Below are 21,733 nucleotides of genomic sequence, written 5' to 3'. Positions count from 1 at the left end.
ATGCTGCCTTTAGTTATATGGTAACACATTACTTCATCTGTGCTTGTCAAAATGAATCACCCGGGAAAAGTGGACAGAGCAGAGCCACAACTAGTTTATTTTCGCTGCTTTACTCTTGACACCCTTCTTCTCTCCCTCCTCCACCTCTCTTCATCATCACTCATTAAGGCTTCTGAGCTCTGCAGCATGTGAGGGGCTGTTGGCTGGCCCAGAGCACCCTACCTGCCAGCAGGGGATTATTTCTGAGTCAGTAATCTCTCCTGCATGACGAGGCTTAGTTGGGCTTCATGTAGGTATTTAGAGCTGCTCTGTGAAGGAAGTGGTGACCTCATTTGCCATGCCCAACCTGGGATCACAGCAGCAGGCTCAGTTGGTGCTGAGATAGGGTCTTTTCACTACGTTTCACTGCATAATCAAGGCTTGTTTGTAGGGTATTACTGAGGGAGTAATTCATCCTCAGGATTTCTACATCCTCATCTGCACTATTTTGTAACCAAAGAGAATCTGCCCACCAAAACAGCTACTGCTCCTAAGGTGGCTTCAGCTAATTCTGTATCTCTGCATGTTTCTCCTGAAAAGCTGAGGTGTACTGCATGTGCATGAAGCCTTGTGTGAGGCAACTTCAGGTTTGGACCATGGGCTAATGCTCTCCAGAGGTCAGGAAGCATGAGAAGAGCCACTAATTAACGCAATGCTCAGTGTGTGGGCTGCATTCCCCGGGGTGACAGGTGAGAGGGATGGGCAAATACATCTCACCCAAGAAACCTACTTTTCCTCCCCCTCTTCCCTCAGAATACAAAGAACAAGAAAGTTTTGACAAAGATGGTCAAGGCCAAGCACTTTTACTGCTGATCTCGGTGTTAGCAGCACTGTCAGTGACTCCACAGATGATGAAATTGCAGATGGCTTTTTGATCGTGCTGTGTTTTGATGCCACTCTCCCTATTGCCATGTCACAGGACCATTCAGTGATACAGCTCTGCTGTTTCTCCTCAGGAATGGCTCATGTGCATCACGACAGCAATCAGCACCTGAGTCTGCATCTACCTGTGTTCCAACACCACTGACCAAAGTGAATAATTATCAAATATCCTGTACCATGTTACAGAGGAAATGAAAATCCCTCTCCATGGATAACAGAATAACTTATTAAGCTCTGTCCTGAAGGACAGGGAGAGATGAAGCAAAGGACTTTTTTTTTCAAGTTACACAGAGTGTCAGGGAGTGGGGAGGCAAGTCAGGGGTCCCAACTCCAAATGTTCTGTAGACTATTGGAACCGTACTCTAAGCAGACATAATCAGCTGGTATGGGATTTGGCTTATTTCATGTGAGGGAATGCAAACAATAGTAGCCAGTAAATCTCTGCTGCACAGCTGGATTTAAGCATTGCCAGCTGCATTACGTCCCTAGCACATAATGTTCATTTGTACATTCATTCTTACCATCCCATTGACTTACCTGCCTAATTCATAGTAGGCAAACCCTTCAAGTTACGGATTTTGGTGTCTCACAGAATAGCAGCAGTGTACAGCAGAAGCAGACAATGGCACTGCCAGTCCCCTGAGGCTGAGGACCTTCACAGCACTTCCCAGAAGCACTGGATTTTCCCAGGGTGTGACTCAGAGTAGACACAGTTCATCCCATCTTTGATATTAAGCTTGACTGATACTTCTCTCAGACTCGATACACTAGAACATTATAAAAAAGGCAATTAGTGTTGGGTTTGCCAGTGGATTAAATAAAGGTGGAGAGATGGTATGAGAGATCTCATTTTCAGAAGTGGTGGTTGGAAAAGAATAAACTCCCAACCATCTTAGGATTTTCTACATCTTTAAGAGTTTTATAGTTTCACAATTCTCTTTGTAACAGGACATGATGGGGTAAGTCGTGATTGTGGACCATGTGGTTCCAGTGCTATCTACGTTACTTCAGTGGGTGCTTTGGGTTAAATAATGAGTTTTTTAACATTATTTAACCAGCTATTCACAATTTAACAAGCTGGTCAGTTATTTGCCAGCTCAGTAGAAATACTTTTTGGAATCACCACCTCTGGAGGTGTTCAAGAAAAGGCTGGACATGGCACATAGTGCTCCAGTTTAGTTGACAAGGTGAAGATCAGTTGACAGTAGGACTTGATCTTGGAGGTCTTTTCCAACCCAAATGATTCTGTGATCTGTGTGATTCTGAGCAAATACTGAACTGGCTGGAGGATTCATATCCTGCTTCCAGCTTACAGAGCAAATCTTTCCTGTAAATTACTCTTTTATTTTTAATTAAAATAGAAGTCTGAGTGTTGCAGTAAACAGTTCTATGTTGCAATTTGCTTGATACTCAGCCCAATGGAAAACTTGTCCTGAGACCTCTGGTCATTACGTGAAATCTTAAAAGAGCATTATTATAAATATTCCCAAATATTTCTGTTCTTACTTATCATATTTCAAACCACTTATTTTCAACACTATTTTCTTGCTGAAAGGTAACCCTAATCCACTAAAGACAATACTGATAGAACACAACAGCCGTTGGCCCAACTACAGACCATTCTTTGATTTACCCCATTTTAGTTCCTTTTGAGCATGGGAGAATAGGAAAACAGAAGATAATTTCAAATATGTTGGCACTACCTGCAAAGAATTCTTTTACAGCACAAAATTTTTTTTTGCTTGTTATATTTTCAAGAGCAATATAAAAAAATCTGATGTTGGTTCAGAAGTCAGGTAAGGTCTGTGTTGGCAACTACAATTCTTTTATTGGACATATGTTACTGAGTATTGAACACTTGTTTATGTAGGCATGGATTTAAGAATAACACCACAAAATCAAATGGATAAAGTGCAGACCTGTACTGAGAACCAGGCCTGTTAAGTCTGTCTACCTCTACAGCTGAGAAAAGAAAAGGGGGAAAAAACTGCCATTATAAGAGAAGCATACTTTAAATTATGGTTACAGAACTAGACAACCTTTCCTGCAAGGTCCAGAGAACAGGAAAACTCAGGTCCCCTGGGTATACACACACCACATTTCTTGTGGGAAGTATTTTCAGTTACTTACACAGTGGTTTATTTATAAGAAAATTTAACAAAGCTGTACTGATTAAAACAGTTATCTGAACACAGCTGGTTTATATATTTCAGAATTATGTTTCAGAATAACAAATTATGCACTTTAAAACAGACAACAAACTGACCCCAATATAGTAAGTTTCAGCAAACAGTGACCAAGAAAGAGTGAATGGGGGAAGGCAGTGTGAGTCATGACTTAAATGATGGTCTTTGCCAGATCTTATTCCTTGCATCAGAATTTTCTCCCTGAAAAGGATTAAGGAGAAAAAAAGGTAAATGGAATATGTCCTTGTCTTTCTCCATCTCATAAGGGCAGTTTCCTACAGTTCTTAGTAACAGAAAAATATATATATATTTCCAGAGCTTGCACACATCCAAAAAAAAAAAAAAGAAAAAGGCAGAAAACAAGAGGGAGAATAAAAACTAATATAAGCTAAAACATTATTTTGTAGTAAACAATAGAATATAACGTGCAATAGTGCAATTTCTCCTTTGCTGCTCCAACAATGAAGTCTTGGAAGATAGTCCCCTGCATGTCACTGCACAGCAGCCCAGATCTAACTGCGTGTTTGTCGGGCGCTGCTGGGTCTGCCGGCCTTCGGAGCAGAGTCGCTGTGTCCGGGCTCCCCCTTCCCTTTCCCAAGGTGGCGGAGTTTCTGATCCCAGCGCTGCAGATGGAAAAGCAAAGAAATTATAAGAGAGACAACAGAAGAAGAAAGAAATCACATGCAAAACAAACACGTGTTCACAAACAGCAGCAAAAGGAGAAAAGCTGTTGCTGTTTCCATCACGTGGCCACGTGTTGGGCTCAGGGGTGGAATTCAAGGTTATCGGGAAAAGTCACTTTAAACAGGGAAACCATTTTCTGGGTTTCTTGTAGCCTCTGTGAATGAAGGGGCTGATACAAGGCATAATGGATTCAGCACAAAGGGGACTCACCTTTGAAATATTAAAATTTAAATTAAGCTACTGCTGCAGTCTTTGGGAGAAGCAGGATGAAAAAGCAATCAAGTTATTCTTGCTAATTATTAAAAATTATTTTTTATTTTTACTGTTGCAGGTATTAGCAACCACAGGAAAAAAGACATAAATATAGTTGGTACAGCTGATGATGCTTTTGGAAAAGGAGATGATAATGAGAAAAGGTGGTGATGTGGCAGGGTCCTTAGCAGCCACATGCTAGGTGTGCAGGCAGGCTGCAGACCACAAGGAAGTGAGAAAATAGTGAGTTTCCTGCAAAAAAGCCCAACAAAAGATGCTCCCACTCAAGAACTGGAACTGAGCAGAAGTCAGCCCACACAGGTTATAAGGTATTTTCTCTGTGGCTCTGGATTTCATAGGGTTCTGCCAAATCAAACAACTTAGAATAAGATCCCCATATGTTTTAACTCCTATAATCTCTATGAATGTGACAAATTGCACAGAAAGTCTTCCAACTGTAATCACAACAGTATTTTCCTGCCATTGACCATTACACTGTTGAGGAAAGTGCTGAGTGGAAGAGAAGACTGGTTTGCACACACACAACCGTTATGGCAAATCAATGGCTGAGAAATTGTGTCAAAATAAGAACATTCTGTGTAAAGTGACACTCCCAATGACATCAAAACCACTGACACTTTGCAGTGCATCAAAACATAAAACGGCAATCCTTCCAGAACTTGAAGGGCATTAGAAAACATGTCAATTAGAAAACAACAGAATGTATTTTCATATAGAATTAGGGATGTTCAGCCTGGAAAAACCTCAGAGCGCCTTCCAGGACCTAAAGGGGCTACAAGAGAGCTGGAGAGGGACTTTTGACCAGAGCTTGTAGTGACAGGACAGGGAGGAATGGCTTCACACTGACAGAGAGCAGATTTAGATTAGATATATGGAAGAAATTCTTCCTTGTGAGGGTGGTGAGGTACTGGAACAGGTTGCCGAGAGATGCTGTGGATGTCCCATCCCTAGAAGGTACAAGGCCAGGTTAGATGGAGCTCTGAGCAACCTGGGCTATTGGAAGGGTCCCTGTCCATGGTAGGGTGGTCAAATGAGATAATCTTTAGGGTCCCTTCCAACCCAAAGCACTCTGGGATTTGAGGATACTTTGCCTGCATTTGAGCTCACTGCTTTCAAATCACTATGACATGACTTCCCTATCCTCTACCTCCCTCAACAAAGCCAGGAAGGTGAACTTAAAGTAATTTCTAATCCGCACAATTTAGTAAGAGAATAGTCTTTATAGAATATTAAATCTGGAATGTATAATCCTGCCTTAGTCTGGAAAACATTTGTAAAGCCCTCTGTTTTTTTTATTTAATTAGGCTCACCCCAATTAAGCAGGTGTGTGCTGTGGAACATACAGCTTGCCCATGGAGTTAAAACACCCCTACTGTTTGCTTTTTTGAGACAGGTTTTGATTGCTGCTACACTAGGGAACTTCGGGATAGTATCCCTTCAGTTTATTAAGCATCCATTTATAAGTAATACACCAAATAACACACCAAGTTAGTTTTGGATACATGGCATTAATTAACTGGAAGCAGCACATGTATTTTTTTTCCTTTATCTTGAAAAGATTAGGTAGATGTTTCATGGCACCTTCAACATTTGACTTTTGGTGATGTATTTTCTTACCTTGACTTTTTTACCAAGACGATCCTTCCACTTCTCAGCTATGGAGCCTTCCACCAAGAGTAACCTACACAATGGAGACAACCAGTTACTCCATCACCAGGGTATACAACCCAACACAAGCAAGATTAAGATCTCTGTGCCTGCCGAGAGCCTTGCTCTGCCTAATACCATGAAGGAGATGTACAGTCACACCATTCTTCTTTCCTTGTGGGTCTGAAATTCAGCTTTATGACAGGGAAAAAAATAACAAACATGCTCCAAGGACAGTGCAGAAAGAGTTACCTGGAACGTTCCTCATCCTCGTAACCCATAATGATGTACTCTTCGTTGGCATTGAGCGGTGGGCACAGGCACCCAGAGTTCATGTGAAGGTTTACAGTGTCCTTTGGGATGTTCACCAGGGAAGATTTCAGGATCTCCTTTACTTCCACTACTACAGTGATGTCATGACATTTAGTCTTCACCTCCTTCACTTTAGCCCGAATGACTGGGGAAAAGTCACAAAGGGTGTTGTTAGGAGCAGCAGAAAATGCAGGTCACCCCCAAGCCATTCTTAGTGACCTTTGGGATTAGTCTTTTCTATGGTCCGTTATCAGAAGCTTAGCTGAACTCCAGCAATGTCCCTGCCCCCATCTCTTCATTACTTCACCCTCCACCGAGGGGATCAAACTAGCTCTGTGTATCTCTTAATGGCATGGTCAGGAGCAGGAGTTATGTACCAGTTGGATTTATGTTCTGTTTAAGCTGGGCTTTGACTTTAGCATCCTTTCTTCTTCATCCTTTCCACTTTAAATATATTTAATCTATTTCTTGTATGCTCTCCTTCTCCCTCGAGCTTTAACTGATCTCCCTTTGACCACCTGTAGCACAGATGGCCAAACTTCATCTGTCACTCTGAACTTTTCATAAAAAGTGAGTGTGCATTAAAACTTCTCATATCTCTAATTCTGCTGGATGACAGGCCCTTAACTTCTTTATTTTCCTTCCAGTGACCCAGCACCAATCTGCTCTGCTCTTTATGAACTCCAAACACTCCTGATCCTGACCCAATGACCTGTCTAATGGTTTCCTCCCTCACCCTTTCTCTTTAAGGAGTACAGGAGAAAAGGCTTCCTTTCAAAGTCCAAGCTTTCTATTTCTCTCATGGTGACCAGTGAACTGATACCACATGCAAATGCCAAGCCAACCCAGAGGTCAGGCTATAGAGAATGCCACATCATTTACAGCCTGCAAATACTACCTTCCACTACAAATAGCAGATTCCTCGGATTCCAAATATCTTCTAACCTTTGTGAAAAAGGTAATGTAGAAGAAAGAAAACCATGGATTGACCCATCTCTTCATATGTATTGCCCAAAATAACTGTCAACCAGCAGGTATTGCAGGCACATTCAATAAAGATGTCAACAAATACTAATTTGTACATTTAATATACACAATGTACCCCAAATGATCCACTCTTTAAGATTTCAAAACAAAACCTTACTTCAGTTATTTCAAATGTATTTTGAAACCTCTTTAATTTCAAAAGCTTGAGAAGGTGGGCAGCAGTGACTCTGCCATGTACCTCTAGAGAACAGTCTCTGTACATTTTTTCCAAACAAATCCACCAAACCAAAACTGACTAGTCACCTAAAAATAAAGGTATTTGAATACAGTTACAATTTTTAAGCTTTTAACAGCAACTATTTTCCAAGGAAGCTTGTCTGACAATAGTTTTATAAATGCATTCCATTGCTACCAGTTAAATAAAGCCTTTAAATTCACTGACCTAAGGCTCTTCACATGATTAATGAGAAGAAGGAAGGGCCCAGTTTTTCAACTCCTATGGTACCCATTCACTGACTTCATCAGCCTAATTTGCTTGAAATAATCTATATGAAGAAAAGCAGCAGCCTGGACCTGTGATATGCCTGAAGACCAGGACAGTCTGGACAAGGGAAGACATAAAATGGACATGTGCAAAAGCTGAGTACATCAGAGCTGGAAATCACAGAGGCAGTTCAGGCACAACAGCCTGCAATAACATTTTTGTCACATCACTTTTCACACTAAAAAAGTGCATGAGCCTCGAATGTCTGTGCTGACATGGAGTAGCTCAACACAGACACTCCTGCACTAACATCTTAAGCTAATTTCCTCCATCCTTCTAATTTGGAAATGTTTCAGACCACATCGTCCTCCATTGGATTATCCATCAATAATTGGGAACTTAGGCTTCTTTAATGAAAATTTTTCCCTCACTGGAGCCTTAAAAATATTGGGAGCTGGCCATGCAGCTGTTCTTACCATAGTTATAGTTGTTGCGTAGGTAGGTCCTCTGGGTAGCTTTTACAGGCTTGCACTTGCAGCGGTCTATAGAAACAGAAAGCTTTGTTTAGAAAGAAAAGAGTATGTGTTCAGTGACAATCTTCCCCAAACCTCAAACTCACACCTAACAAAAATTTCACTGAATTGCTTATTACAGTAAAACACTAAAAACCACAGGGCATTCCTGGTTTGTTCTGCTGGGAGATGTGGAACTCCCCATGAGACCTTGAAGGTTTCTAGAAGAAAACCTGACATGCTGAAATTTAAAAGAAAACCAAACCCAAACAACAACACAACAACAAATACACAAGGACTTGGAATCTGAAGTGACAAAATCAAATCTCATTTGTGCTCACAGCTGTTGCAATTCCCTGTCTTTGCAATGCTGTTCTCTCTTCTGTAGTAGACTTAAGGAATGCCCTCCTTTGTGCACCTTTTATCACACAGGCCATAACATAGACATAGAAAGAAAATACTATGACAGGGCACAATTTAATATTTGTTTGGAGACTGTGTATCTCAGGTTGGTTTAGCAAACTGGGATACTCTGGCTGGCAGGCATTCACAGAATCACAGAATGGTTTGTGTTGGAAGAGACCTTTAGAGGCCATCTAGTCCAAGCCCCCTGCAATGAGCAGGGACATCTTCACCTAGATCAGGTTGCTCAGAGCCCTGTCCAATTAACCATAAGAAATTGTGTAAATTTTACACAATTTTATTTTGACGTAGAACCCCAGCTTTAAGTGAAATAGAAAAATTCTTAGTGGCCATAAGGACAGCCTTTGAAAGACAACAGAAATGAGCATTGCCAGAGCAGCATTTCCAGTCCTGCAGCTGCCAGACAGCTAGGAACTCTAACAGAGGTAAAAACATTTTCATTACTGCCTGGGGAGTGCTAACACTGAAGCTCCAGACCCACATGTTCATTAACACCATCAATATTTCATGGCTGGATGTTCTAAGGCAAATATTGACTTATTTCACACTAATGCCCAAGTGGAGTTTGGTGGAGTAATTTCAAACAGCAGGTCCCAGTATTACATACACCTGGTCATCTATTTGGACACTTGATTTGGCATTTAAATGGAAGTAGACTTAATGCAAGTTATTTCTGTAAACCATCATTCTAAATACCAATTCACATAAGCTAGTGATTCATTTAAATCCAACATGAAGAGTCTGAAGAACTTTTATTTGCTATATAAGATTCCTGAATATTAAAAAAAAAGATGGAATCATACAGTTATGGACTTCTCAAATAATTATTTATTTTCTATTAGAAGAATTTTTTTAGTTAATATAAAAAAAATCACAGGAGAGAGGAAAACATTTCAAAAGAAGAGTATATTGTTTCCTTAACTTCCCAACACATCCTCAGAAATCTATATATCTATATACAGAGTCCTACAGACTTCAGCTGTCATATGAGACTTTGGTAGAATAACAAAGGCAGAGAAGGGAAGTGATTTTTGGCTTCCCTTCTGCCTCTGGGAGCTGGTGCATATGGTAGGCCAAATTATGGGTCATTTCTAAGCTTGAAACAGGGCCTAAAAGATGTGCTCCTATGACTCACGCTCACACAGGCACCTCAGCACTCAAGTCCAACAAGTCCCACACTTTAACATTCTCCTGCTCTACAGTATTTTGCTCTGCAGCATAAGTAGAATAAAATAGACTAAATTACAAGACAAGAACACACAGCCTCACATTTCCCTCAATTTTAAGACAGAATTGGATTACTTTATTAATTTGAGAACATATTTTATTAGTCTTGTTCTAGAAACAAATTATAGACCTGCCCATGTTCTTACTGAAAAATATGAGATAGTCACCCTAGTGCTTTTTAAATTTACATTTCAAAGTACTTTAAAAAATGCTGCAGTATTCCTAATTACTACTTAGAGATACAGAAACTAACACAAAAGTAATTTGCTAAGGTCAGTTATATAGTCAGTGGTACATCCAGAACCAACTCCTCTCTCTCAGTTTCTGGTACAATGACTTTCAAAGGAAGCCAAATGTGAATATGAGAGAACATTGATGGACATTTCTGGCAACATTGAGCCCAGGGAGTGGAAACATGCACAAAGGTGGCTATTAAAACTTATTAAATTAATTAATTAACATTAAAATCCCCTGATACTGAGGGAAAGTTGCATCCTACCTGATAACCTCCTCTGAAGCTGCCAGAATTACCAGAAGAGCTCTGGGACCACAACAGTGTTATCCCAAGCAGAGACAGGCAGCAGTGGCTCACACTAGTTCTGACTGAGATCTCAGCTGGCTATAATAAACGCTGACTCATAGAGGGATAACACGTAAGTACTGCTCTCTGCCACCGTGCACAGCAGCACATGCAACAAGCTCCAGAAGCCACAGAGCTGAGAAAGAGATTTCCTGAAAACGTATCAGTTTGCTACTTGCAAAACAAACAAAAATTTTCTATTTACAATGGCAAAATTACAGCTTTACTGTAGTGAACATATAGATAAAGCCATTACAAAGCACAGACTTTTATGTGGTCAAACTGTGTTTGTCAGTTCAAACAGGTGCAACACATTGAACTAGAAATTGTCTTTGCAGTGAAAAGAGTGATAAAAATATTCCCCTTCCTCTTCATCAGCAATTTTTCTATGCTCTATTTTCTGGATGGGATTCTTTTGGGTCTGGTTTTGCTCTAAGTAGTTAAGCAACAATATGAATGAAACTTTTCCACTGCAGTGTCACTCACTGGAATTACATGCCCTCTGCATCCCTAAGGACAGGCAGCACTACAGATGTGTTTCAGGCTTTTTATAAAAGGTGACACTGAAGGCATACAGCTTTGCTTTTATGCTCACTGTGAAGCTTGTATGCTCTTTGTACAGTCACTGTCGAGCATGAAATCCCCACTTAATGCCACACAACTGAAAACAGCTTAAAATTATGAAGATACTAACATTAGTAACAAATATACTTAACAAGTCTTTCAGACACAGTCTCATGCTCAAGGCAATTCAAAACAGAGCTTGTTGGCTTGCTTGTTTCACTTTTTCTAACTGTTGCTGAGTTGCTAAAGGACATGCATGGTGATTTAAAGAACACTTTGCACCTACATAGCTACTTTCAGTATGAAAGGAAATGAACTGTAATAATCACCTAGTTATCATAATTTAAAACTGTATTATTAGCTGGGTATTATTAATACCTTTCTACATTTTGGCCACAGATTGTTGTCCAGGTTTATGTAGATACCTAATTTCATGTTCTACATCCACACTTGGTGTTTATGTCAATGAACTGAACATCAGTGCTCATCAACGCCTCTAGAGAAGGAAAGACATGATGGCCAACCCTAGGTTTCCAAGTGTCATCTTCTTGACAAAGGCCTAAGAGGAAAACTTCTGATGGAATCATAATAAAACTCAAGGAAACCTAGTCATTGGCTTGTTTGGGCAACACACTCACATTTCTATAATTATTGGCTACCTGCCTGGGCTTTGTTTCTTTGCGCTGTCTGTGAGTGGTGAACACTCAGGGGGGTGTTACTCAGTTCCAGCAAAAACCAAACAGAGATAAAAAGCAACAGGGGACCTGCTGGAATAAAACCAGCCTCAGAAGATCTCACCCTCAAGCTCCTCAGGCTAACGGGAGTTTTGCCATTATCTACAAAGAGGACCAAAAGTAATTTGCAAACTTTAAAGTCGGAATGAACCATTATCTTACTGGTTTTGCTCAGGGAAAATCAATATAATGATTATTCCCACTGTTCAAGACAAAACTTGTAATAAAATCAGCACAGCCCTCTTGATTTGACAGATACTTTGAGGCTGATCAGCCCCAAATGCCACCTGCCCATGGGATGGAAATGGTGAGCACTCCGGACTCTGGATCACAAGGTCCTGAGTTCAAGTCTCAGTGGGACCGTACCAGGCAGTTCAATGCCTCCCTGCCATCCGATCCCGTCAGATCTCGGATGCTCAGCAGGGTCAGCCCCGGTTGGTACCGGGTGCTGTAGACAGTCCTGAGGACTTCACTGTCACTGTCCAAGCTCGCTCGGCTGTGGCAGAGGGACCTCAGGACTGAAACGGTGGGGCCAGTTCTGTGCACGCTGAGCCTCACCTAAAACATCCACTGCTCAGGCTCGAAGGGCACACCCCCACCTGGGGAGAGCCCTTCCCAAATCTTCGTTCGCGAAGTTTGGCCATACATACATGGGATGGAAAAGCACAATCTGCAGGATTTTTAGTCAAGAAGGAGTATTTAAACATTACTTAGTACTCCTCTTACTTAATCAAATGTCAAAAATATTTGAAAGACTACAGTTTATGATACGGTTTTATAAAAGTTTACTTACCAATACCAGCGCCTCTACAGTTGCCATTATTGGAATCCATAGGGAAATCTGGCATGGAGTCATAAAATATGTAAAGAAACGTTAGTACTTTTAATATTGGATTATTTCATTATACACATTACAATGCTTTCTCTTTCTCTAATATTTGGTATATTAAAACTTAATAACTTCATTAATAAACAGATTGTAATGTTTTAGAGGCCTGTCTTGTAAAGTTGACATGATTCTTTATCTGGACTTCACCTGAATTCAGCATGTTAAATTATGATCCAATCATGTTAAATGATGAAGCAGATTAAATGTTCCATTTCCACTGGTGCACAGACTGGCAGGTTTTAGACAAGGATTGAAATTTACGGCATGAACTTCAAGCATCTACAAAAAGTACATGTACTGTTTGCATTTAATTAGATGTTGAAGGAGAAATTACTTTTCTTTTGGTTTTTTGGTCATGAAGAAAATCAAACCAATCAACCACAATCATATCGTTGAAGAAAATGCCAAAATAAATGCTGAAGACCTTCCCCTTCCCCTCAGTTTAAAAACACACTGATTATTTTGAAGACAGATAAGAAACAGAAGGAAAAAAGGCACTATGCCCAAAGAACTGCTTTCAGACACATTTGTAAGTGGAATGTGTCCCACATTAGTAAAACACATAATTTCAAACTTATTCTTTATTAAATCACACTATTTATACATATACTTAATAATGAAAACCAAGTATGTTAATGTATATAACCTTGTGCAAATTAAGGACAAAACAAATGCAAGAGGAACAAGATTTGGGAGAGAGGCAGGACACTTTATTACAATGGCACATGAAATGAAAAACAAAATGAGCTTTCAAAGAAAAAGCCTTCCTTTAATTTTGCATGCCCAACCATTTTTCCAAGCCTGGAAGCTGGTATCCTACAAACATCATCCTTCTTACCCATTATCATGGATGCAACATCCCTGCTTTTACAAAGTAGGACAAATGAACATATGACCATGTAACAAAAGCTCCTCTCTTTCAGACTGAGCTGGAAGGATTTGGATGTAAGACAGCCCAGGATGCTGATGATACTCAGTATAGGTTAAGGCTTTAGATGTGTGGGTTAAATGTTAAGGGCTGGGACCATTATTTAACCACAAATTCTGTAAACACATTATTCAAAATACCTGTTTACCAGAAAAATGATACTACTTAAATAACCCAATTTTGCCATTCTTCTTAGAAAAAAAATTAAAAATTTCCACCTTAAAGAATATTTATACTACTCACAGCAATATGAAACTTCATTTACATAAATGAGCATATGGCTAAATCAGAGTCAGGGCAAGAGTAAAACTGAAAAACAACTAATTCCCTCACATAATAACTAACTTCCAAAAACTGACACTTCAGGAATGATTATTCTAACCAATGGAAATAGCAAAAGGTATAGAAAATAGCACAGAAGGATTCAGTAGATGCTCTTCTATATCCAAAATTCTGTTGCTAATAAAAAATCACACCCATTTTCTTCCAAAGAAAGTTCCAGACTACCACAGGATCTTCGTTTACAGGACAAACCCAACATTTTCATGAAGCCAATTTGGTCTTCTGTTATCAGGTACCTCCATGATACCTCTAATACTTCTATATGTTGCCTTGTAACAATCAAATTATACAAGCTGATTCTTACTTACATATTTTATTTTGATTTTTCACCTGAGCTACTCTCAAGAATGCACGTTATGTTGTATCAAGTGCTTTGCTGTATTCCAGGACATGCTGTTAGGGAATTAAAATGATTTTCCTTTTGCAAATGGCAAGCAAAAGGATGACCACATTTCTTCTTTCTCTGCTGGGCCAATCCTCCATTGTCTTGTTCATTAAGTCAAGTTGCAGCTTCAAATCTACAATTCCTTCTGATGTGGTAAAAGTAGAGAGCGCTCAGGTCTATGGTCTGATCATCCTCCCATATGCTCCCACTGCAGACACAGGTCTGAAAAACCTCCCAGCCACCATCCATGGAGAGGTGGCTCTGCCTCTTGATCGCAGAGGAGACAAGCAAAGTAACAGATGAAATGCTTACCATCTTCCATTCATAGAAGGAAACAGGAGCCCTGAAGTACACTCCCCCTTCCTAAATCAAGGGCTGATAGAAGCAGTCATGACTTCATGGTGCTTGAGCAAACCAAGTCCAACTCACACTGAAATTTCTAAAAATAAACCAGAGCCCAGTAAGGGGTTTGCAGCCTTCCCTGGCCCACAGGAGTATGATACTCATGGGTACTGGCTGAGGAACTGTCCTTACAACTCACACCAACTCAAGGAGGGCTGGCAAGCACTCCATATGCCCAGTATAAAGCCAGTCCAACAAACAAGCATGGACCTAAACTGCTTTACCCTAGATGCTCCTATCCACTCCTGGGTATGCAAGTTATTTTTAACCAAATTACAATATGCCACAGCTTCAACCCATTTCCTGATTCTGCAGTGCCAGGTCACTCATCCTAACCCAAGCCAGTTGTCGTGGGTACCCTACGAAGCAGCTGGGTGTGGAGCAGCAGTAATTTGGATGTTGCGTGCAGAGCAGCTTTGATGGGAGCAGCTCCCGTTTCCAGCCTGTGTGAAGGCTGCAGTGGGAAGCACACAATGCCCTGCAATGGTGGTCAGAGCATGATGTCCATCAGTGAGCAAAGAAGGGGTAAACAGGTACTGATATGGCATTTCATGGTTCATTTTCTTGCTTGGGAGGGCTTGGGCCAGGCAAATATTGACCTTGTCTTGATGCTTATCTTCCCTGATGCACTTCTGTTTATTTAGGGATGAGTAGTTTCAACTGATGGAGAGGAGCATGAGCTCATGGAGGGGGCTGGAGACTTCTGCCAATGTATGACATGTCTCAAGAAAGGCTTCCCATCAGCCTCATCCTTCCCCCAGTCAAGTTCATAATGTTTGGTCCCTTCTCATCTACGAGGGAAGTGATGGGAAGAGGGTCCGGGCCAGTCCTGCCACCAGCCACTCTCCAAATCTTAGGTGGGTGAAATCATGAAACCATGAAATCCCAGCCTTTGCCCCCAGCAGCCTGCTGGGCAGAGATCTCTCTCCACCAGGAGATGCACACTGCTGAGACCTTCAGCTTTAATGCAAACAGAGGAAGGAAAAAAAAGCTATTAAAAAAACCCCAAACCAACTGACTTCCTATTGTTCCACTTCTCTTCAGGGGCAACCCCTCTGCCAAGTTCTATGTAAAACAACCTTTCTGGAAAGAGTATCTGTCAGTGATGATTAGCAGGATTGCCAAAGAGGGAATATTATGCAGAGGTCCAGTCTCCAATCTAAAAGCTTCCTATTAAATTTTGTTTAAGAGCAAGGGAAAGAATCCTAACTGATTTTTCAATAAGCCATTTTATTTTAATTCATCACTTTTCAGAGGGATGCTATATGAAAAACCAAACCAAAATACTTAAGGAGAGCTCAACAAAAGTCACTTGTACAGTAAGTGTACAAAATAACAATGCCTGGACCACAGATTTGTATGAGAGGTTCCAGAAAGAGGAACAACTTGGTAATACCTTGTTTTGAGCCAACATCTTATATCACAGTTTAAATAAATAAAAGTTAAAAAAAAGCAGAGAAAAGGCCCAAAGTAACATGATTCTGATTGTCACTGCAATTTAAGAGTATGGCCCAGCTTTTACTGAAGCCACTCCAGGCACCCTGCTCAAAAGAACAAAACCACAGCCAGTGGTTGCTGCCTGGACACTTTCTTCAGATGGAGACATTTGTGAGCCCCATCAATTAAGAAACCCTTCCAAAATGCAGGAATTCAGACCTTGTAATCTACTTCATCTCCTAGTACAGAGGGAATCTTTGCTAAGTTGGTTACAGAAACACACACAGCAAAGCAGTGATATGAAAACTGATCCCAGTTAAAATTTAATAGAGACCTTAAACTCTAAGTCACAGAGCAGACAGCTCCACATAACAAATTATTCCTTGTAACAAATCCCAACAGGTTTTGATGACATTTAAAGGCTCAGGTCTTGACTCAATTCTCAGACAATGGCTTTAGACAATGCAAAATCATTCTAGGGGACTCAGCATACAAAGGCAGCCTGTAGTGAGAGTGTAACACCACTAGTGGTATCATCATAAATAAGGTTTAAATTCCCTTATTTACTTCTTCTATCCTCTTTCAGGCTTGAAGATTTTAATGATTTTGTTCTTTAACAGAGAAATGAGGCTGCTCCCAAGATCTGAGCAAATGTCTAAACAAATCTCAACTTTATAAATGACAACCTGGGCACAGACTGTTCATCCTCGGCAAGGTCTGAAATGCTCCCCTGGCAACACTGTGCAATTGACTGCTCTAAGTAGAGCTATGAAAACCTGAGTGAGAACAAATTCAGTCCGGAGCTTGGAAATCAGTGTTTCAGAAATGAAGAATATATGAGAAACAGCATGGAAATGGCTATTTTGCTTGAGCCTATAATGCCAGATTCACATACTGGGTTACTATGAACTCATCCTGCAGACATGAAGGGCTTGGTCGACATGGAGAAATCAAGGGTTCACACAAGATTTAAGAAAATAGGTGTCCACCACTTCAATAATCTATAATTTTCTTTAATGTTTAAGAGATGGTATTTTCCTTTAAGAAATCAAGCCTTTTCCTCAGACATCTTATGATAGTCTGTTAACTACATGTGGCAGATACCTTGTGATGCTGCTTCCCTTTCTCCAACTTCTTATTAACAGGCCAACATGCCTCCGAGCTACTTTTTTATTTAAATAAGATACGGCACGATGGACCCAACTGACAGATCTGTCTGTCAATACACACAGTACCCATCACATTGCTCTGGTTTGGCTGCCAGTTCCCACTTCAAAACAGGTATAAGCATGTCACTTGAGACATAAACACTCTGGTGAGCAGTAATGGCCAAGCACATGCACCAAAGTGCTCTTCTGAGTCAGCATCCCCATGTCAACAATGACCATGGTCAGGCTGGTCATTTCTTACCTGAAAATTAAAAACAGGTTCCACCTCTGAAATTTTAGATACAAGGAAGTTTTTGTCTATCAGCAGTTCCTGTTTGCTTCAAAGACCTAAGAAGCTTTGACAGGTAGGTCCCTGCATGACGGAGGCAGATAATCTGATAGATGGGAGGAAGAGTCAGCATATGCACACAGAGACTGGAATACACAGAGCAAGGTAACAGGACCTCCCGCAGATGTGAGACAGCTATTATCAATGTCTGCAAACAGAACTGCTTTCAACCCCAAAAAGTGCAGGGCAGGGATGTAGGATAAATGCCATAGGAGGTTTCAGACATTAGCATGCAGTAATCTGACATTTGGGGTGATAATGTATTGTCAAGAGGCTTTTTCATTCTCCATCCTGGATGATGATTTATTGTACCCTCTATAAAAAGCCAAAATAATCAGCATCACACCTGCACCTAGAACACCTACACCATGCCCACAGCATACTTCTGCTTTATGGCTGCACATGAACCCAGATGTTTCCCAAAGAAAACGAAAATCAAGAAACATATGCTTCCTACATGGCACTTGTTTGAAGGTAGTCTCTGTAACTTGAGGAACTTCAGACCTCCAAGTCAGCACTCACACTTGGGTTTTAGAGACCAGCACAAGCCCAGGGGTTGCGTGCAGCTATTCCTGTAGCCAAGCCCAAGACATGGCACCTTTCTCAGCCCCTGCATCCAGCTGAGCCATGCACTCTGAAGGATGCACGGTCTAATACCAGAAAAAGAATGAAAATTGGGCTTGTGAACCCTATCCCTGCTCTGACAACAACAAACACCTGACCACATCATCGTTCAGGTTGCTGCCTTACAGACAGGACTAGACAAATGTACCAGTGCTTGCCAGTAACAATGCAGAGACCTCAAGAAGAAAGGAAACAGTAGAATCCTATTACATCACAGATAGCAAAAAGAAGGAAAGCAAAAACAAGATTTCACTTCTGAAGAATAAAAAATTGGCTTCATGGTTATTTCATGGGCTTCTACAACGGAAGTCCATGAAACAATAGATTTTTATTTCTGTCTGCTCTATTAGATGTAGTTTACGGAGAATAGAAGGGGCTAGAATGCTTAGGAGAAAAAACAAGAGCAGGTATTCTGCATGCTCCTGATCAGGCAGCTGGTTATTCGTGTCTTCTACTTGGCTGCAATCCTTTATTTGGAGAATTGAATTTGGAAATGTTCACCTTACCTCTTCCTAGAACAGGAATCCTTCACTCTGCTTTCTAAAGGAGCAGTTTTATACCCTCAAGAAGGATTCTTTCAGGCTGGTACATAATGCATCAGTTCAAAATTTTCAGCCCAGAAATGAGAATGTCATCAGGTTCTCATTCACTGAAAGAGAGTTTTCATGGATCTGGCCCTGGAATCCCTCAAAGAGGTTATTGTACTGCTGAGGTCCTCAGAAATAGGTAACCTGGGGGCAATTTTAGCCAAGCTTCCTCCCTCCAGATTTGAATGTGATTGCTTTCAAATTGCTGTGGGCCTGCCAAGCCTTGCTCATTTTGGAGCCATTTTTAAGGCAGTTTTGAAAGCACCTCAATGCTACAGAGAAAGGTGCTTGGTGTTCAAAACAGTATTTTCCCAAACCACACCAGCAGGTCTGCGGGTCCCCAAGAGCAGACGCTGATGGCAAAAATAGATAGCTGGGTTTGTTCACGGGCTGGGGACAACTGTGAGGGGAGAAAGGACAGAAAAGCAAGAGGGGAGCAATTAGAAGGGTTAGAGAGAAATAGTGGTAATGACAGGAGATATCAGGGTATGGCCACTGGGTGGAGATTTCAAGAGGTGGAAAGGGCCAGAGAATGAATGGAGTCAGAGACAGAACAGTGTTTATCTGGCCTGTAAATAAATGGAGGAATGGAGTGAGCAGCTTACCTGGGAAAGCTGAGCTGAGGAGCCCGGTCAGGAAACAGAAGCATGATATTTTGTTAGGAGAAGAAAACAGGAATTACAGTGTATGGCTTTACAGGCAGTGGAATAAATAAAGCATTTGGTAATGGGACAGAATCAGAATCCAATACTCCACTGAGCATAGCATGAAAATATCCCCCTTTCGTTCCCAGGCCACTGCAGGGGGAAGATGGAGAGGTGGGTTGTGCTGCCCATCAGTAAACTCCCACAGCTTGACACTACAGCTGCAAGCACTGAAGGAACCAGGGGGGCAGCACAAGCAGCCCACGGGGTGCATGGGTGCTGCTCTGCCTCAGCCTCTGACCCCTCCTGGCTACTACCCCACTCTTGCACTGGTCTCCTACTCCTCTGATGGAGAGGTCTGGCAGAGCCACCAACACTGCAACTTTGCAGCAAAGGAAATATAGCTTTGCTTCGCCAGCAGCACATGCTTTCCTGAAGTAAGACAGGAACTGCAGTCACTTTGTAAAGGTCAAAGCTCATTTGTGACAACTGCCCCCTGCCTAGCTTTAATTTCCTATTCAATAGCTCCTTGGATTCAGTACTTCTGTGGTGCTTGACTCACCATGCTGGAGCTGTGCCCTGCCAACTCCTCCAGCCCTAAGGCAGCTGTGACAGGAGCAGGGTTCCTGAACCACAGCAGGTTTGCAGCACAGTGGTGGCCTAAGCAGTCAGGAGTCCTTTCACAAGTGTGCAGAGATGCTCCTACCTCCCAGGTACCACCAAACGGCAGGCAGACACCCAGCACCAGCTATCCTGTGGGGCCACAGTGAACTCAGCTGATGAAACAGGATGCAGTGAGAAAGTTGAGGGGCTCCATCAGCCCCTCAGAAGCTGCAGTGGCCAAGTACAACAGAACTTCACTGGAGCTGCCTCAAGTGCCAGAGCAAGCTTTGGCTCGCTTCGGGGATTCTGGGAACAAAAGGCTGCACCTCTGCAGTGCTCCTCAGCAGGCCGTAACTGTAGGGCCCAGGAACCTGCTGAGGAACCTGTGCGGTAACCTGCACCCTCACTGCCAACCACACAGATGACCTTGTTTGCTCCCCTTCAGGTGTTGCATGTGCCACCACCGTCACAGTAGGAGGCGGGGGGAGACCATGGCCCCCCAACTTCTGCCTGGGGCTCCTCTGGGCACAGCTTTCTCCAAAATCTGTGGAGCGGTGGCCTTGTGTAGAAGGGAGCATCCCGGTTTGGGAGTGAGTGGCTAGGGATGAGCAGAGAGACGCTGTGGGACTCGGCAGCGTGGCGGGGGCTGCCCTTCTCTTGGGTGGTTCTGCCTTCTCAGTCAGCAACCGCTGTCGATGGAACACTAAAGCGGGGAATGGAAAATTTCCCGTTTATACAGAACGAGGACTGTCGTTCCCACGTTTGCGATCCCCAGCGCGGCAGCGGGGCTGTCACTTGTCACACCCCCTCTGCACCCAACAGCAAAACTTATCCAGCAGGGATGCAGCTGCTCAAGGCAAAGAAAATAGAGGGAAAGAGCGGAGGGCAAGCAAAGAGGTTCGGAGGGCAGTCGGACGGCGCGGAAGGGAGGCAGGGCTCCCCGCCCGCCGCCCATTGTCCCCGCGACGGTGCCGGTCCCCGCGCACTCACCCGCGCCCTCGGCGGTGACGATGGCCTCGGGGGAGATGCAGACGCCGCGGTCGTAGAGCGGCAGCTCGTCGCAGGCCAGGCTGTCGGGCCAGGCGTGGCTGTATCGCACCAGGACAGGCTCGCAGCCGGCGCGGGCGCGCTCGCAGACGGACTTGCAGGGCTTGATGGGCTCGTGCTGGAAGTCGATGGTGCAGATGGGCGCGTACATGGCGCAGAGGAAGAAGAGGAGGTCGGGGCTGCAGTTGGTGCCCAGCAGCCCCTCGAACTGCTCCATGGCCAGCACGGCGTTGGCCTGCGTGCTGTGGTGCAGGTGGTTCGGCATCTTGGTCATGTTCCAGGGCAGCGGCTTGCACAGCGGGATGCGCACGGGCTCGCAGGCCGCCCCCCGCCCCGCCGGCGCCCGGCCCAGCACCATCAGCCCGGCCAGGGCCAGCACCGGCAGCCCCCGCCACATGCCGCCCGCCCCGACGGTGACCGAGGGGCCGAGCGGGCACAGCGCGGCGCGGGAGCGGCTCCGCCCGCCCCGGCCCGGCCCCTCCGCGCTGCCCCCGCCGGGCACGCACGGGGTCCCGCCTCTCCGCCCCGCAGCCCGGCCCTGAACAAAGGAGCGCCCCGGGCAGGGGTGGGACGGCTCTGCTTTCTGGGAAGAACGGGAGAGAAGTTGGTGCCGTCTTCTCGGGAAGGCGAGTACTTAAATTCACCCCGAAGTAAAATCCTCGCTGTGAACATGGACACGATTCGGAGCTACATTGACGTTTTTTTGGGAAATACCTGGGTTTTGCACATACTATGCCGGGTGCGCTGCTTAAGTAGGAGGTGCACGCAAAGAGCACGTCACCGAGAAACAGTGATGGGTGACCAGTTTTAGACA

At 43.1% G+C, this 21,733-nt stretch overlaps 1 protein-coding gene across 1 annotated transcript; it reads right to left on the bottom strand.

The window, feature by feature from the left end:
* Window positions 1–2,051: 2,051 nt before the first annotated feature.
* FRZB (frizzled related protein) lies at window positions 2,052–21,428 on the bottom strand. The gene is made up of 6 exons (XM_071562608.1): window positions 20,863–21,428; window positions 12,328–12,375; window positions 7,971–8,036; window positions 5,964–6,168; window positions 5,682–5,745; window positions 2,052–3,730 (listed from the first exon to the last, which is right to left on the bottom strand). Exons 1-6 carry the CDS (start codon window positions 21,314–21,316, stop codon window positions 3,620–3,622), a joined length of 948 nt encoding a protein of 315 aa, XP_071418709.1. The 5' UTR covers window positions 21,317–21,428; the 3' UTR covers window positions 2,052–3,619.
* Between the last annotated feature and the right edge of the window lie 305 nt (window positions 21,429–21,733).

Source organism: Pithys albifrons, chromosome 8 (assembly GCF_047495875.1).
Source record: "Pithys albifrons albifrons isolate INPA30051 chromosome 8, PitAlb_v1, whole genome shotgun sequence".
Lineage (NCBI taxonomy): Eukaryota > Metazoa > Chordata > Aves > Passeriformes > Thamnophilidae > Pithys > Pithys albifrons.
The sequence above is the reverse complement of the archived record's forward strand: the minus strand, read 5'-3'. Positions and strand labels throughout refer to the sequence as shown.